General features: G+C 38.5%; 1 protein-coding gene across 1 annotated transcript; it reads left to right on the top strand.

Moving 5' to 3' along the window:
- Positions 1 to 1,641: 1,641 nt before the first annotated feature.
- On the top strand, positions 1,642 to 18,003 carry DRAM1 (DNA damage regulated autophagy modulator 1). Its single transcript, XM_008505419.2, has 7 exons — positions 1,642 to 1,871; positions 7,829 to 7,896; positions 9,236 to 9,378; positions 13,363 to 13,540; positions 14,555 to 14,613; positions 15,979 to 16,071; positions 17,818 to 18,003. The coding sequence occupies exons 1-7, from the start codon at positions 1,714 to 1,716 to the stop codon at positions 17,860 to 17,862; spliced, it is 744 nt and encodes a 247-aa protein (XP_008503641.2). The 5' UTR covers positions 1,642 to 1,713; the 3' UTR covers positions 17,863 to 18,003.
- Positions 18,004 to 18,914: the final 911 nt, after the last annotated feature.

Here is an 18,914-nt window from a genome sequence, read left to right as displayed (position 1 = left end):
CATGAACAACATGCTGTTTCCAAAAGGCAGAGAGTGTAAAGTACCTTCAGTTTTAGCACTAGAATAATTTGTGTGATTCCTTTTCTGTGCTTACACAAAAGTACACCAAGTTCTTTTATTAAATTTCTATCTCTCTTCTTAGTGTCTTCAAAGGCATGCAAAGTACTCACCACCTAACTTACTATGCTTCCACCACAGGGAATTTGTACTGAAGGTACAAGGCAAGACTCAGAATCTACTTTCAAGGAGAAGAGAGGAGAAGTGGAGAATTTATGTACTGCTCTTTGTTTCAGAACAGTGACCTTGCATTTGGATGTTAGTTTGGAAGGTGGATAAATATGGTCAAAGGAAATAGAAACAAACTTCACAGATTGTCCATGGCTTCAGGTCCATGACTTCACAGCAAATGATGAGCACGTCACGATTTTGAATTAAACTCTGGTTCCCTGTAAGCTTGTAGAAGTGAATACCCCTGGAAAATTTGCAAATCAAGGCTACATCATGTGTTTGAAATGAAAGTCCGAGGTGGATGGGGTTTGTACCACACAGGCCTCCACAATGAGACCTTCACACCCCCAGGGTGCCCTTCCCCTGCCATGCCCCTGAGAAGCACCTGCCCCCCAGCTCACAGTCAGGCCACCCTGAAGACATCTCTGCAGGCTTCTAGCAGGGGGCACAAGCTGTAAAGCCCAAGGCCATAAACTCCAAGATCGGGCTGTGTTTTTAGCCCTATTCCTTTTGAAGATAACTGTAAAGGGCAATCAAACTGGTGAAGGGTCTGGAGCACAAACATAATGAGAAGTAGCTGAGGGAACAGGGGATGCTTAGTCTGGAGAAAAGAAGGCTGGGGGGAGACCTTATCACTTTCTAAAACTGCCTGAGATTTTAGCGAGGTGAGGGTTTGTCTCTTCTTCTCAGTAACAAATGATAGAACAAGAGGCAATGGCTTCAAGTTGTTCCAGGAGACTGGATTAGAAGAATCTTCATCACTGAAAGGGTTGCCAGGTATTGGAAGAGGCTGCCAAGGGTGGTAGTTGAATCACCATCCCTGGAGGTGATTCACGTTTAAAAGACGTGTAGATGCGGTGCTTAGGGACACGATTAAGCACTGAACCCGACAGCATGCGGTTAATGGTCGGTCTCAAACGTCTCTTAAAACCAGAACGATTCTGTGAACGCACAAGCCGCCGGTAGCCTCCGCAGCCCCTTCCCCGCACCCTCGGGCAGCAGCCCCCCCAGTCCCGGCCCCGAGCGGGTCGTGTGCGGCCAGTCCGGGCGGCAGCGACCGAGTCCGCACGGTGCCGGGGCTGCGGGGAATCTTTCTGCCGTCGGTCAGAAGCTCTCGGAAGTCCTTCGAGGTGCCGCCAGAGGGGAAAGGCGAAGGCGGCCACCCCGGCCGGCCCCTCGTTCCCCGCAGCCCGGGGTCGTTAGGCGGTGGCGGCCGTTGGGCGGGGCGGGCGTGGGCGCTGCCCCCCGCGGGGAGCTCTGAGGAGAAGCGAAAGTGAAGGGGAGGCGGCGGGGGATCCTCGGGGCTGTTTGCGGTGCCAGCGCCGCTGCCTGGCGGGGGAAGCCACGAGTGGTGCGGGCGGGAACTGGACGGGCTCTGTGTGTGTGTGTAGGGGGGTGTTCGCGTCCCCCAAGTCCTCGGTCACGGCCCGTGACTTTCAGGGAGCCTCCACGGAGCCCGTCCGGGCGCCCCTGCCCCAGTCGCTGATGCACCGGGTAGTGCAGCCGCCGGCGATGCTGTGCTGCCTGCCCGGCGTGGCTTTCGTCCCTGCTTTGCTCGTCGCCTGGTCCTCGGCCGCCTTCATCATTTCCTATGTGATCGCCGTGCTGGAGGGGCACGTCGAGCCCCTCGTCCCCTACATCAGGTGAGGCGGGGGCGGCAGTGGGGACGCCTGAGGTGCCGGCGGGGCGGGTGAGGGAACTGCCGACCAAGCTGTGAGGCGCCCGGCATAGCCTGGAGGTGTTAATGGGCTCCCTCAGTGCCGGTTCCGTGACTCCTTTCTCCCCCGTGGCTGAGACCTGGCCCGCTGCGCGGATCTGAGGTTCCCCGGAGGAGGAGATGCAGCGTGAAGAGAGGCAGAGCAGGCACCCATCGCACGTTAAGCACTCGGGCCTCTCTCTCTAAGAGCCACAGTACCCGAACGCTGGTAGAAAGGACCTGGAACAGCTTCCTGCTGAAGCCAAAGTGTGCTGCAGGCCTGGTCCTAGCAAAGCTTAAGAAATAAGTGGTGTAAATGTAGTGCTGTTCATCTAACTCCAGAGCTGGGCTTGAAGATCTGAAGATGGTGACAGGACTTGAAGCCCTAAAATAGGCTTTGTAGGACACAGACACCTACAAACATACATTTTAGCAATTTCATGATAGGAAAAATGGATGTAAAAGGTTCCCCAAGAGATGACAGGCATCTATTTTCTATAAAATTAGTAATTTAAACACAGTTCTGTATAAGTAATTGCTTAGATAATAATTATGTTGAAATTAAAATCTGAACTGTGAAATTACTAATATCTAGCTGTTAACAGTTTCATAGAATGGCTTAGGTTGGAAGGGACCTTAGAGGTCATCTACTCAAACCTCCCTGCCATGGCCAGGGACACCTCTCATCTAGACAAGGTTGCTCAAGGCCTCATCCAGCATAGCCCTGAACACTTCCAGAGAGGGGGCATTCACAGCTTCTCTGGGCAACCTGTGCCAGAGTCTCACCACCCTCATACTCAAGAACTAATATCCAGTCTAAAAGTTTAAAGGTAAGCCAGACAGCCAAGAGTAGTGTCTGATACATAGAGGAACTAAGAAGATTTTCAAATACATGTTTAAAAATCTATCTAGACAGGCACAATTTCAGAAGGCTGCTAACCTGATTTTTATGCATACATAAATCTGGTAGAAAACAGAGGTCATTATATGCAGGTGAGATGGTGTGAATGACACCACAACTCACAAGAAAGTTGAGTTTCATTCAAATAGAGCCAAAGAAAGTTGGCCTTCATACTTATGTTAGCAAAAAAATTTTTAGATTATATGTGTAAATCTGGACTCAGCTTTTGCAAAGCCTTGTTCTTGTACACTCACAAATACCCTACAGCCTTAACAGTTGTGGCTACATTCCTGTCCATTCTTGATTACACACAGAATTTTACTGACACAAAAGCACTTGTAGCCAGTGTAATTTATCCCCTATTAACCAAGAAAAATAATATATTTGACATAATTGTGTCCATGTTCAGGACATGGTTTGTTCCCAGAAGGGTTTTGAGGTCCTGTAGCAAGAAACTTGACAAATGGTGTTATGTTGTAGCTTATGCTATGTCCTTGAATAAAATATATAAGAGAACATGACATTTTTTTCCCATATAATTGTGTTTGCAGTCAAGATTTTGACAGCACAGATATCTCAATTGTGTCACCATTTTTAGAGAGCTAGATAAAACCTACAAGTCACAGCTCTCTAACTCTGATGAATGTATCAGAGCTGCCATAATTGTATCAATATAACTGAGCATCTCACTGAAAAAAATAATTATTATCCTCTAACTAAGAAATCACAATAAATATTCAGAACCATAAAAAATACAACAAAAACAACAAATGAGACATTTGAGGCTCTATCGGAGATTAAAAAAACCTCAAAGATTCACATTTCAGGTCCTCTGCTTTTGGTTGTAAAGTTCTCTAAAAGACAGATGTCTTATTATTTTACATCCTTTTAACATAGCATTTGGACTAAAAATATACATTGATGGTTGGTGAAAAATTTGTAGTAATTCTAAAGGCATATGGTCAAAACACATGATCTTCTTAGAAGGTGCACTTGGGAATAGTATGATGATTACTTCTAAGTAACAACTGAGGCCAGTACTCATACCATAGTTCATATTCTTGTTTTATAAGTAATTGCTTTAGCCTGAATCATGGGGTTGGGAATGTGATTTAGTGAAACTTAAGACTGACAAAAAGTAAAGAGGAAGAATGTTGCAACATTTCAGTTGTGCAATATCTTAAAATGAGCTATAAAAATGAAATAGAGCTTGTATGGGGAAATTCCATTTACACGATAGAAAAAATATTGAAAAATTTTCGTTCAACATTTCTGTAATACTTCATTACATTCCTCAAGTACCCCGTATATGCCTTTAGGTAAATTGTTGATTTAATTTATTTATCATGTAACAGCTCTCCCAGTGAAAGATAGGTTGCAAATTTGTCATTGAACCTGTGCTGATTTCTCATCACATAAGTCATCTTATCTACCTACTTCTAGGTAGATAAAGATTAATATATTTTTTTGTTTTCTAGCAACCGAACCTTAGAAGATTATTAGAGTGTGCTAAAATTGGTTCTCTTGTTCATACTACTCAAAATCCAAACTAATTTGAATGGGCTGCTGTGGCTGTTTGGTGGTTTGAAGTCTCAGTGAATAGAGAGAATTTTCTCTAAGATATTTTCTTCCAGTTAGTACTTTGGCATCAATCAGAATCCCTGGAGGCAGAGTATCTTCTTACTTTAAAAATTTGGGACTTGGGTTTTGAGAGAAATAGTTTATGATGGCTATAAAGAAAATTTGATTAGTACTATCCTTCCAGCCTTAAAATATTTATTCCCAGTGTCCTTAAGCTATTTGTTTTTCCACTCTTCAGGAGACTATTTGAATTTTTGCCGAATTCTGCTACATGAGATGGTGGCACAAATGCTGTCATTTTTGTACTGGGTTCCTTGTGTTTTCCATGGTTGTTGTGCTCACCTATGCACCATTGAAAATAAACGAGCACAAGTTTTAGTTTTGTCTGTGACTTTCATTATCATTAAAGGACAGTAACTGTTGCAGAATGCTTTTTTGTTCTTTTTGGCAAAGCAGCAGACCAGAAATAAAGCAAAAATGTACCTGTTCCATTTAGCTTTAAGGAGTTTTCAGTGGAAAATCTGGCATTAGAAAGATTATGTCCTTAAACACCCAGTGCAGTACTTTGTAAATAAATTGTAGATATGATTTAGTAATTTTGGTATGAAATTTCTTTAAAGCCTACTGCTAAGATTATTAAGTTTAAAAACCAACTACAGCAAATTCTCCTGTAAAGCTTCACCTTGAGAATAGCTTTTTTTAATTAAAAAGTTAATGGAGTTCAGTGGAATTTCAAGTTATTTGGATTGCTCTTATGATTTGAAGTGTTCCAAGAACTGTAAATGGCTTTCTTTGCATGTGCCAATTCCATTTGTTTCTCACCTAAAGTCCTCCAAGAGCTTTGAAGTGATCATAGTCCTGTACTTTGCATAGAACAGCTTCTGATTTGCAGAACTCCTTCAAGATTTTCTCAAGTGGCCCAGTTTTTAAATGGAGTCCTTTGTCATATTTATGAAACCACTTCAGAAAGATGAGGAAAAGATGTGAAGTTCAGGGTTAAAAAATGGGCTCAGTGAAGGATGCATTAAGATGATTTATCAGAAGTGTCAAAAAAAAAAGAGTTAGTCTGCTATTTTCAACAATTCTGCTATCAGAGAAACAAGACTAACAGAGTACAAGTTGGAGCAAGTCTTCAGAAAGCCTTATGACAAGAAAATACTGGTGAAATAGACATTCTTAACACCTGAGAAGTTGTAAAAACTTGTCTGAAAGCTTGATGCAAGCTTTTGTTGTCTGACACTTTGGAAGTGATCTAGTCAAAAGAAAAACAAGATTTTTCCATTGTTTTCCATCATACAAAGGTGTTCTCACTTCACCCTGAGATTTCTCCCATTCTTGATAAGTCATCCTAGCTGTGACATAGAAGGAGATTGTGAGAGAATATAATTTGGTAAAAATTACATCTTTTGATGTGGTACTCTTCTGGCTTAAAGTTAACAGAGTTGACAAAATCTTTCTTTAAGATTGCTTACATTGAGAGTGCTTTCTCCTTTGGGTGTTAAGATCACAGTAGTTCATGCTGAATACCTTTAATTTTGGTTGCACCAGGTGATAGTTTTGGAAGCTTAGCATTGGAAACTAATCAATATTCATCTTCTTGAACCACATTTTAAAAGTCTGCAGCTAGTGTCTACTTGTCCCATCATAGACCTAAGAGAAAGTTTCTTTTTCAGAATCTTTGCTCAGTTTCACTGAACTATGGCATTAGCTAAGATCCCTGCTTTCCATTCCTTGGGTGCCTCAGCACACACAATCATTCCTTTTGCTACTACCCACATTCTGTAAGCATTTATAAGCTACATGTTTTCCATTGGCTTGACCAGCAGAGTCTGATCAAGTAGATATCCTCAACTGGTTGTATGTTAAACATGAAAAAATAGTGTAATGAGGCAAAGGCATTGCTGTATTCTTATTTCAACAGAGCACTCACCTTGTATAAAAATAGTCCTGATTAAGAGGTCTTGAGCCCACATACTCCCAGGTGTATCTCCTTCCTGTGAGGCAAGGGTATTCTCTAGTGTGGCACATATGTAAGGAAAAGGGGGCAAAGGATTAGATGATAAAGGTATGCCATTTTCTATGAAATATGTATTTTGTATATATGGTGTTTTTCATATATGTATGCAAGTATGTATATGTATAGATTATAATTCTCACACTCACCTTCTGTCTGCCTGACCTAGTGAACTTCTGATCATCCAGTATGAGGGTGAATTGCTTCAGCAAAAGAGACTTATAACAACTTGGACCTGGAGTATTAGGACTTTTAAGGTGTATCTACATTAGTAAATTTAATGGTGCCTAGGAATACCCCCAGGCATCAGAACACAATTGCTCTCCTGGCGTAAAGTCCTTTCAAGCAAATCAGGAAATTAAGTCTAATTCTCTCACATCCTAGGCTACTGGATGACATCAGATATGTTTTACTCTATCACAGCGTTACTTTAGCAGATAAAAGAAATGTCATTTTAAAAATGTCATTTGTTTGCAAAGCATTGCTCTGTCACATCACTGCATATCACATACAGTAAAGGAAGAAACCCAGTTGTAACTTTTGGGTTGTTCTGTCCCTCCACCCCACCCAGGAGGGGGCATCAGGAAAAGGAAAGGAGACCTGTAGGTTGAAATAAAACCAGATTTAATAACTTAATAATAATGAACTAATATTACCACCAATATTAATATAAGATAGCAAGTTATACTCTGCTTCAGACAGAGGTTGCAATCTGTGTGCTCCCAGCAGAGGAGGCTGAATGCCCAGCACTGTGAGCACAACAGATCCAGTGAGAACACGACGGTCACAGCAAGGTGAGGAGGAAACCTCAGGCACTTGATGGCCAACAAGACAGATTGGTCCCTCTCGGGGAAGGCAGCCATGGTACAAGCCCCTAAGACATCCCCTAAACTTCCCGATACAGGGAAGGTAACTTTTAAGGTATGGAATACTTTGCCTGGTCAGCTTGGGTCAGCTGCCCTAGGTTTTGCCCTTCCTTGCCCATTGCAAGTTCAAAACTACCCTTCAGCTTGGCCATTACAGAAAGCTGCATACCAGAGCTGGGTATAAATAAAAACAATGCAACTTATCTCTCCTCTTCTTACACAATCAGTCTATGCAGTGTCTCAAAACTACAGTTTCTCCGAACAGAAAAATAATTGTTGGATTCTGTTCCAATAGCAAAAACAGGACAATAGTTCAAATAGTGTGCTCCAAAAGTATAGTTTCTTCCTAAAAAGAAAGATTCAGTACCACAAATGAAGCTTAAGTGTGGAGCTGGTGCATTACAAATTTATATATTGGAATGTTTTATGCACATAGCATCAGTTCACACAAGTTATATGCCTCTGGGGATTTCAAGTGTATGTATTATTTAGATTTCATGGATCTCAATTAACTTTCAATTTCTTCTCTCTTCCTGCTTTAGTGACACTGGAACTAAACCTCCAGAGAGTGGCATCTTTGGTTTTATGATTAATATTTCAGCACTTTTAGGTATGTATGTTGTACTTGGTTTGAACAAAGCAAAGAAATGAAAACTAGCAAAAGCTGTCTGCTTACATTGCAGTCCATACAATATGCAGCAGAAAAAGTACTTAACAGTCACATAGTAGTATCAGATAAATGGAAGTAATATCTAAAGTGCCAGACTCTTAGGGTTGGTAAATGGAGGCTTAGGGACACTTCTATCTCTTTAGAAACTTCTTCATTGCAAGGTAATCAATGCATCTGGCAATAAAAAGTGGAAGAAAGGCAGCAGAATTACTTTCCAAAAGAATCTCTTAGACACAGGAAGACATCTAGGTTCTAGGATGCTGCAGTATTGGGAAGAATGGTGTTGAAGCAACACCCGGTTTTCTCTGCCAGATGTGTTCTCCTCCACCAAATGTCTACTGGCCTTGAGTCCGAAAATTCAGCATTTTCTATTTACTTCTAGAGGGAGGATTAAGAGCTGCATACCTCTGTATACATGTTGTGCACTACAAGCTTCATGCAAAGTAAAAATCATGTGTTTTACTTTTTCTAAGAACCTTATTCAGTCACACTATGTTGGTGTGTTTCATGTCACGGTGCCTGGACAATGTTAGCTGATTTATTTATATAATTATATTATTACATTTATATTTATAGTATATATTTATTTTATTCAAGTAGACTGAAACTATATTCTTTGCTATTGAACTGTGCAATCCAGTCCACAGCTTATTAAAACCTGGTCAAAGTGAACCATGACCCAATTCAGTAGAGGTGCTTGTCAGGAGTGAACTTCAGCCTAGGGTCACGTAGGCTGCAATAAAATCTGTGTAGTGGTCTGCTGACTCCATTGTACTGAAAAGCAGCCAAAATTGGCATAAAAGCTTTGAAAATATTATGCAGATACACAGATTTTTTTTTCTGTTTACATGCTACAAAAATGTATCATTTCTTCAGGGCATCCATTATGCAAGACTGCGTAACAAAACAGAATAAATTCTCCTATTTCTATCTTATGGCTGGTCTCTCTGTAACAGCTATTCCTAAAGTGGAATGCCAGAGACTTTATGCTTAAAATGCATAGGAGAACAGGACTTAAATTAGTGTTTTTCTTGAAGTGTTGTGCAGTTATTCCTAGATAACATGAACGTGTGATGTCAAGACTAAGATAATGTTAAGATAGTTCTACCAGAAAATAATACATCTGAGATTCACTGCCTTTCTTCTTAACCCAGTAGAGCTAAAGGCAGTATTATTTACTGTATTATGTTTATAATTTTATTCTGCATGCAAATATGTTAGGTGTTAAATGTAAGCAATACACTACCATTGAACAAAATATGGTTTTTTTGTTTTTCAGGTGTAATTACAATGTACATCAGATATTTATTAATAAAGAAGCAAAATGAGTCATCACACTTTATTAAGCCTTCATGCAATATATTTTCATTATCTATCGGATTGATGGGCTGTATTGGAATGGGCATAGTTGCAAGTTTTCAGGTATGACTGCAAATTTCATATTATAAACTAAAGTTGTTTTACCAGTTTAAAAATCAAATAGATCAGAGTAGTTAACATGATCCCAGTATGGATACCTGGTAAATGCAGTAATAATGTCTTTCTTACTCCTGCCTTTTTTCAGTAGCTTTAACAAGATTTTTTTTTTAACTGGATTTTTTTGCTTGTACAGCTATGTCAGTAAGGGGGTTGCCTGTGCTTGTCTTGTAAAATGTCTGTAGTAGAAAACAAGTTAATATAGATGCTTTTGCTGTTGAATGTAGGGAAATGAGGCAACCAGGTGCCACTAATTACCAGGCAGTGAGCATGAGCTTGTGTCAAGCCCACCTGTGCCTGATTAGGGTGGGCCCCAACTGCACATGAGCAGGACCAGGGGGCCAATAAAAGGTGAGCTCATGCTCACTCCCTGGCAATTAGTGGCACCTGGCTGCCTTATTTCACTACAGTTGAATTTTTACTGTGAAAATCTTTACTGTAAAAAAGCTCTGCTATTTGCAGTAAAGTTTGCTTATAGTCAGGTAGGGCAGCATGTATCCGACCTGTATTTTTGGTGAATGATGGCATGTACAGTGGCAGCATTTTCTACAGAATAAGCTGGACCTGGCTGACAGGTTAGAACATTGAGCAGAATATCATTCCAGTGTTTTGCATCTGTGAGAGATGATATAACAACATGATAAGTCTTTTAATAGGGACATGTAAAGTTGCCACTTTGCTAGAAAGAATAAGACATCTTATTATAAACCAAACAAGTCCAGGTCTTAGTGTCTGAAAGAAAATAAATAGATGATAAATTTTGAAACAGATTATTCACCTTTTCTAGTGAGGAGGCATGTAATAGGCTACATTTTGACACATAGAAGTACTAGGACAACTGCACTGAAGACTTCAGATGAGAATCAAGTCAATTTTAATTGGCAAGTATTTTGATGTATTGCCCTTAAACCTGTGGAAACAATCAAATTATTTCCTTTAGAGGATGGTCTGCCTTGGGGAACATACTGTTGTGCTCATAAAGTGACCTGAAAACATACAGAAAAATTGAAAAACTGAAAATTGAAAGCTTGTCAGGGCTTTGTCAGCCAGTACAATTTTGTGTGTAATTGTCATAGTATTTTCAGGAATGAAAATTAATTTGAGGGAGTCAGAGAGGCAGAAAGTTAGATCCTAGTTTTTCAAAGGGAGCCCTTGGCAATTATGACATTATTTCTTGCCTGTTTGTACACTTGTTCCTCACATAATTTCTCTTTCCTGTTCAGTGACGTGACTTCCCATATTAGGTGCATTTTGTAGGAAAGGTTTAGAACACAGTAAGGACCTAATCTAGCTAAGAATCTGATCTAGCAGATTTTTGAGCATGCTTAATTGCTTGGGAAGATGGAAATGGTGGCTTGTAATCTGGTCTTTTAACTGTATAGTGTACAACTAGTGAACTCATATTAATTTATTAGTAAAATAATTGAAACATGAAGAGGCTGAGATTTGGTCAGGTGACTGTTTCAGGTCAGGAGACAAAAGCAAAGCTGTAATTAGAAATTATTTCTTTAGTATTCTATCCAATGCCCCTAATCAGTGGACCACGCAGAAAATTCACATTCATGTGCATGTTTGTTTCTTAAAACTTACTTTTCCCCAGCAGGTAATCAGCACCATGCCTGTGTACTGTAGTAGAACTGACTGACACTATTGGGCATCACTTAATTTTCTTTTTCCTCACAACAAAATACCTAGTTTGTTAAAACAGCTTCAGTAGGAAATGATACTGGAAATATTTGAGGTTTCCACTTATTTACTCAAATCTAGTCCAACTCATGTTGAGTCTTTTAAGTAGCATAATTAGTTGAAATTATTTTCACACTCTTAGCTTCAAGGTAAGATATGGTAGGTAGCCTGATGTTTTAATGGTATTGACCTCTGAACACTTAACAAAAGTGAGGAACAAGATGTGAGACAACACTTAGGAGCGTGTCCTCTAAAAGCAGAGGAGTTTAAAAGAAAATAAGCAAAGGTCATGAATGAAGTGCTTGTTCCCTGTTTTAAACTACACAAGGCTTGAAATACAGAAATGAAAGATGGTGGAAGTTTCACTTTTAGAAGATGATTGGATATGGAAGGAAAAACCTCATAGCTCTCAGTGAATTAGACAAACCCTGGTCTTAGCAGGTCTGGTTTTGCCTATTAACCATTACACATGCTTAAAGAGAGGTTGTCCTTTCTTTCACTGGAAAGTCTGGCAACCTTGCTGTAGCAGATGTAGCTACATTTCTCAGACTCCTTAGGGGTTGAGTGTGATGGGATTTTTCAGGAAGCTGTTGCAGTTTGATAGGAGAATTTATGAGAACCATATTAGAAAACTCTGTTCATTGTGTACAGGGCTAAACGTAAAAGCCAACAGCTATGTTTGCTTTATGCTTTCCATACCAAATCCTGCATTCCTACATGGAAGGCAAAAAGTGGGACAGAGAAGAACAAAATACAAACATAGATAATATGTTATTTAAATAGCTATTTAAAGAACATGCTTAAAAATCTGACAGAATTCAGCACATTACAGAGAGATAGAAGGGAAAAGAAAGTAAGAAAGAAAGTAGAAAATAAAACACAGAGAAAAAGAAGTTAAAAGAGCATGACTTGTAATAATCACCATTACAAGACAAAGAAAACAGTGGCTTCCAGGCAGAAAATATATTAAAATATGTAATGAAAGGCTATAGTGTAGCAAGACAAACCTCTCCTAGGGCACAGCACTCCAAGGTCCAACAGGTGTTCCAGCTGAAGTGCACAAATAGTGCCCTGAGTCTGTTGCCCTCAGGATTGGTCAGCCTGGCTCAGTGCTACTGCTCCAGATTCCACCAACCTCTCTGCTGGCTTGCTCAGGACTGAGCCAAGCCTGTGTTTGGAAGCTCACCTTTTATTGGCCCCCTAATACTGCTCATGCACAGTTGGGGCCCACCCTAATCAGGCACAGGTGGGCTTGACACAAGCTCATGCTCACTACCTGGCAATTAGTGGCACCTGGTTGCCTCATTTCACTACAATATAGATGTGTTTTCATGAATCACTAAAATAGAACTGTGTATGTCAGAGGATAGCACATGTTTTGATAGTAGCTTTCAAGCTACCTTACCTGTCTGATAGTGGATTCCGAGATATTTGTAATTTTTTAAAGCATTTAGAATATAATTTCTCTTGAATTTTCATCTGTTTTCTTACTGGGAATTCTTATTCTACTTGTTTGTGTTTTAAAGGAGAGTCTCTTCCATAGGTAGAGTATTACAGAAATATAGGCCACATACATAGTGACATTGGAATTTTCTATGCACTTTCACCTGTTGTGGAACTTCATTATAAGTGGCTGATGATGTGGAGAAGAGTAAGAGGGTTGAATAATTCAAGAAACTGATAAGACCATCATATCAAGAACTTATTTTAAGTAACACTTCATAACTCCTGACTTACTTCCCGGAGCCTTGTGGCTGGTCACTGAAGGGCTGTGGATGGAGCTATAGCTGTCACTAGGTAGAACAGCTTCTATGAAACTTTAGCATTAGTTAGAGTATCACCACATCAATGCAGAGCAGAATTTCAGCACAAAAGGGTGAAAATCTTTGACAGGTAAATGAAAAAAAGGAGGTATAGGAACTTAAGAAGAACACAGTCCAGTTCCAGTTGGTGAAAACATTAACTGATAAGAGACCAGCTATCGAACAACACAAAAATTGATTTATACTTTTATGTGAACATGTGAAAGGGCTTTAAAATGGTGGTTTTGGGTGTAGTTTACCTTCCTGAGTTACTCTTTCTCTATTAGCTTTCATCTTCCTTGTGTAAACCTTTGGGAGAAGGGACTGTTTCCCACTGCTTCTCCATGCCCAGCATAATGTGGCTACCACCTTCTCAGAGCTCATCAATGCGTACCACTGTACAAGTAGTAGCAGCTGACTATTGTGCTGATTCTCTTTCCAGGAGCTGTCTGTTCCCAGTGTCCATGACATAGGAGCTTTGGTGGCATTTGGCTCAGGTGTTGTATACATTACACTTCAGTCTATAATCTCTTACAAGTCCTGTCCACGATGGAACACTTACTTTGTATGTCACATAAGGATGGCCATATCTGGAATATCATGCATTGCTTTCATTCCCAGTATCCTTTATGGTGTGTTCCACAGTTTTCCCTGTTTGTGTTCATAATTTTCCTTTTAAGTGAAATTATTGCTGATAAAGGATGACAACGAGGCTACAGCCCTTGCTTAGGGTTCTCTCCAATATCTGCTCTGATAGTGCATGTAGCATATTGAGACACCATTAATACCAGGAAGATGAGTTTCAGGGTCCTCTGAAAAGCTGGCTCTCTTCTTTCAGTAGTACATTTAAATCTAATACCCTACTATTTTTCATAAGATCATGGGATAATAAAGCTAAACCACCTTTCCAACCTCCTTCTTTTGAAGAAAGGCCTGCAAAAGGGGCTTCTAAAATGAATCTGACACATGGACGTATAAGATATAGTTGGCATGCACAAGATTCCCTTCATACCTAAGAAGATGCTTTTGATTATGTTGGTTGGTGCTTGGCTTCATTAGATGCCTCCCTTAGAGACACACACAAAAGCCTTACTGGTTTTTCCCTCAGACTGATGAAATGAGAGCCATCCCACTCATTTTATTGCTCTTTAGGTGATTGATCTACCAATGCTGAAAAGTGATTGCACCAGATCATCATATCACCAGTAAGCTGCAGCCTGATTCTGGTTTCAGCAGCTGTGCAAGGGCTTGTAAAGAGGGCCCTAGCTGTACAAGTATATCAAGGCACTTATTGTGGACCAGTGGAAACCAATATATTTCCCCTTTCCAAGAATGCAACTTTCTACTCCCACAGATGTCAATTGTGAATGCGATGTAAGTTTTGGTGTGTCTCCCCTTACCCTCTGTACTTTTGGAAGAACCCACAGAAACCTGCATTTGTGCAGAATTTATTTTTTTTTTATTGCTGCTATCAGTTACCTTTCAATAATGTGTCTTATTTACCTGACTTCTTAATACTTTGACTTCTTATTTTGGTTGTTTAGGTTGTCCTGTGTTACATAAGGGGGAGAGGGTATCTTTTTCATTATTACTCACTAAATTTTATAGTTTCCTTTACACTGTGTTTTTCCCAGTGATTGTGTTTGCTTCAAAAATTTCCATGACAAAAATTGATTGGACTCCAGATGAAAAGGTAAAATCTGATTAGATAGCCAACTTACTCTGTATCATATTACTTGAGGCACGCTGTAATGTTTACCTAAAAGTATATAGCACTACAAACACTTCAGAGACTTTACATAGTACATTATAATGAACAGATTTGTGAAATCTCACCAATTTGTGCAACACTTTTTATAGTTATTTCTTCATTACAAAACTGGCTTGGGTTTATCATTGATTTGTCATCTTCAGAGACTGAGACTTTCGTTTTAACCAAACACATGAAACTTATCTATAGAACAAGCTGTAAAACACAAAACAAAACAAAAAAAGCCCCAAACAAACAATCAAAACCAAACAACTGTGGAAGTGAGTGCTTCTCCATCCTATTATAATGATATTTCTTGAAAACTAACTTCACACAGGAAATAAAAGTGGACCAACTTCATTTCAGAGTTTCTGAAGTTTTTCTACATTGGTTTCTCAGGTTTTTCACCATTCTTTATTAAATAATCTTTACTATTGTGATAAACATGGGTGGTCTGACCTGATGCATACTATAGTCAGTATTAGGTATTTGAATGGATTTCAGTGTCCTCAGAATAATGAAAGATAAATATTTTTTTGGAAAAAATTGCTACATGGAGGTATTAAAAAAAAAAGGCTAAATAATGTGAAGAGTGTATACCCTACTTGAAAAGCTTAATATTAGCAATCTTGGCAAATGTGCTTCAATCAAACAGTGGCAAGGCAGCTGTGAGATAAATCTTCAAAAGTTAGATAATCTTAGTAATATCTGCCTCTTGACTTTTTTTTTAACTTGAGATGCAAGGATAAGACAATGTTCTTAGACAACATGCTTGCTGATGATGTGTTACGAAACACTTTGCTTTCTAGTTGTGTCATATTACAGAGGTTTTCTTTGATGATCTACTTAAAAACAAAGGTCTTGTCAGGAACTGTCATATGAAAATGCCCTCTGTTTTAAAACAGTGCAAGAATTGACTGTAAGGGATAGTACTACTGAACTCCAGCTCTGAGTAAAAGTTTTGAATATGGGCTATTTGGTACCCTTCACATAAGAACTAATGTTTCAGGTGCAAATTATATTCAACCTATTTTTTTATCTTGCAGTTAATTGTAGTTTTCTTGTACTATTTTTTTTCTTTTTGTTAGTATACAAGTGGTTGCATAACGGAACACATGCAATCTCGATAAATATACTTACCATTCTTTAAAAACTAAATCTGAATTGCCTTTCATGCAACAGGATGTTAAGATTATGAGTTTTAGAATATTTGTTGAATTTAAAGAGGGAAATGTATATTTTGTATAGCATTCCCCAGTTACTTTATCTGTTTTATCTAAAAATCCATTTTATGTCTCATTCCATCAGGATTATACTTACCATTTTATGAGCGCAATCTGTGAATGGACAGTGGCCTTTGGTTTTATCTTCTTCTTTTTGACATTCATTAGAGATTTTCAGGTTGGTATCTACATATTTTAGCAGTGACTTAGAAGTGCCATGAATGGTATGACAACAAATGCAATAGAAAATCACCATTCTTTAACTCTGCTAGATATACCAATATTATATAGAAATAAATTTTATCAGTCACAGAACTGTCAGCCTGATGAATAAGTTTCCTCTGTTTTTTAAAACATAAAGATTAGTTTTATCAGTCAGTTTAATAGGTGTCTGGTCATGAAAATTATCCAGTAAATTAGTATCTTCTACTTTTATCAAGTCTTTTCCAGAAAGAGGACCATAGTATCAAAGTAAATGATTCAACTAAAACTTCATTTCTTTCTACCAGAGGGATTTTAGATAATAAATCTATGCACTTCAACAGTGGATGTTTCCTTTCTTTTTAAAAATCACACATTTTTATATATATGTTCCCTCCAAATGCAAAGACTATCAAATATGTTTTGAAAAATACTCACATGAAAACCTTATGGCTTGGGTAGCTGGATCTGGTGATGCATCAAGCCTGACTTTAAGGAAGAAAAAATATTAGATGAGTTAAAAAGAAAACACTTCTACATGATTTGTGAAAATTATGCCTTGAACTTACTTGCCCAAGCTCTGCCTCTCTGTCTCTTTTTTATACAGCATGTTCTAGCTTCGGTGTTCATGTGGTTTTTGTTTGGTACAAAGGTACAAAATGATGAAAATAACCAAATTGGGAGGCTTAAATTTGTAAAAAAAAAAATTAAAACACATTACTCATGGCAAGTGCCCTGTGGAGATCTGAGGACAAAACCTCCTGGACATTAATGTAGGTGTTAGGAAGATCAAGGCGTCCTTATCCTTCTCAGGTTTCTGGATATTTGTATTCCCCATAAACAGTTGGATCTTTGCAAGACTGGAGCAGAAAGCTTAAGGTGGAGAAGACAGAGAATTGCTGCTTTACGTTATAATTACAAATATTCACTAACTCAGTTGCAGTCACTGCAGGTGTTATACACCATACATAGGTCTTTCATTTATACCATTGCCTCACACAAGTCTCAGGACAGTTGAAAACTAGATCCAAGCACCTGCATTAACTGTAGAAGTGTTAATCAATACCACATACATCAGACAATTTGTGCTGTGATAAATTGCTAAAATGAACATCCAAAATTCATGGATGTGGAAAGGGAGGGAAAATTTTGAGAGCCCTCTAAATCCTCTGGCATAAAGTCAAAGTTTGACATCAGATCATGTAGAACTTTGCAATTAACTTGCTGCTTCACTTATGTGCTTGCTTCATATGGAAGTGGTTAAGACATATACAATATGTACTTAACTTTCATACATATATATATGCGTGTATGTATGTATATGCTTTCATACACACATATATACAGAAATCAATTTTCAGCTAAGGATTCAGAGTCAACATACATTTTCCTAAGTGACAGCAAGAATGTCTGCTACTGTTTGATTATTAGCACTGAATAGACAATGGCTGATGGTTTCTGCACAATAAAATGCTTTAAAAAATAAGTAGTTGTTCAAAATTATGCAATGTATCATCCTAAAGAAATATATTTGCCCTCTAAAACTGACAGAAAGTACCATTCAGAAATGCTTACATCATTAAATTTATTGTTTTGGAGCCTTTCTCAAAAAAAAAAAATTCTCACAGTATTTAACATTTTTTGGTTTATGTCTTTGTACTTAATGTCACAGAACTGTGAAATTAATTTATCTTAAGCTGATCTTGTTTTATTTTTCTTTTAGAGATTTTCTTTAAGGATATCAACAGAAATACATGAAGACCCCTGATAGTGGAGAAAACTACGTTTTATATGTATGAATATTTTAGGTTTCTTTTTACTTGCAGAAAATGGTGCAGAGGGACAAGGACTTTCAAAGCTGTATAAAGAAAAGTTGCCATTAACTCAACATCTATAACAGCATTCACTACAACACTTTTTAAACTTGCAGCAATGTTCCTGCTACCTTTTAACAAAATTTTGTAATTTTTATACAGTTTGATATATTAAAAATACTGTAATAGGAGCAATCTGTTGAAGCACTTGAAAATCATTCAAAGACTTTTGATCTCTTCAGCACTTCCCTTTTGGACATAGCCATAACTTTTCACTTGATTAGTAACAATTATCTCAAATTACAGAAACTACATTTTGCAAATACTTGGGAAAGTCTAAAGACAATGGAAACCACTAAAGCTGAAATCTTGCTGTGCTAGGCTCCAAGGACTGTGGAGGAAAGTTTAAGCAGAAGTGGGCATCTGATTCAAGACTAAAAATTTATAGCTAGTGGACTGCAACACTACGCTATATGTTTCTTATAGAGGATGCTGTACACAAATCCTAGGAGAAGTTCAAACTATGCTGCTTGAAAATTATTTTTTAATCACTGCAATTTATGTTTTAAAGGTCTGCCCCTTCTTCCCCTTTATGCATCACTGACCATAGAGAGCTTAAGATTGAAGTGGGAATAGAAAGTAAATTTATATTTATGCAGGATCTACTATAGAGAAATCTTACTGTAATTTGGTTAAAACAAAGTGGAAGTTTTCCAGCCTGTATTTTAACCTCTAATGACGGAATGAAGAGGACCTGCAAGAAATCAAAGGAGTGAATGGAAAATAAGAAGAGGCACCAGTAGTTGCCAGGTGTTCAGTTACTATGTGTATGAGTATTATATAGTTATATATGAAACTGAAGAAGAAAAAAATATCCTGGAGAGCTTCTGTAGTGAAGATTTGGCATATTTGCTGCTATAAACTTCTCTAATGAGAGACTTGGAAAGGAACAAACTGAGAAGTCAGATGTTACAAGTATCTGGAGGAAAAAGGGTCTTTTGAGGAC

The sequence above is a fragment of the Calypte anna genome, chromosome 1 (genome assembly GCF_003957555.1).
Source record: "Calypte anna isolate BGI_N300 chromosome 1, bCalAnn1_v1.p, whole genome shotgun sequence".
In the NCBI taxonomy this organism is placed as follows: domain Eukaryota; kingdom Metazoa; phylum Chordata; class Aves; order Apodiformes; family Trochilidae; genus Calypte; species Calypte anna.
The sequence above is the reverse complement of the archived record's forward strand: the minus strand, read 5'-3'. Positions and strand labels throughout refer to the sequence as shown.

Coding starts and splice junctions, on each gene's coding strand:
- DRAM1 (XM_008505419.2), top strand. CDS start 1,714: ATGCACCGGGTAGTGCAGCCGCCGGCGATGCTGTGCTGCCTGCCCGGC. Junction 13,541..14,554: donor ATGCATTGCTTTCATTCCCA/GTATCCTTTATG, acceptor TGTTTTTCCCAG/TGATTGTGTTTGCTTCAAAA. Junction 16,072..17,817: donor CATTCATTAGAGATTTTCAG/GTTGGTATCTAC, acceptor TTTTTCTTTTAG/AGATTTTCTTTAAGGATATC.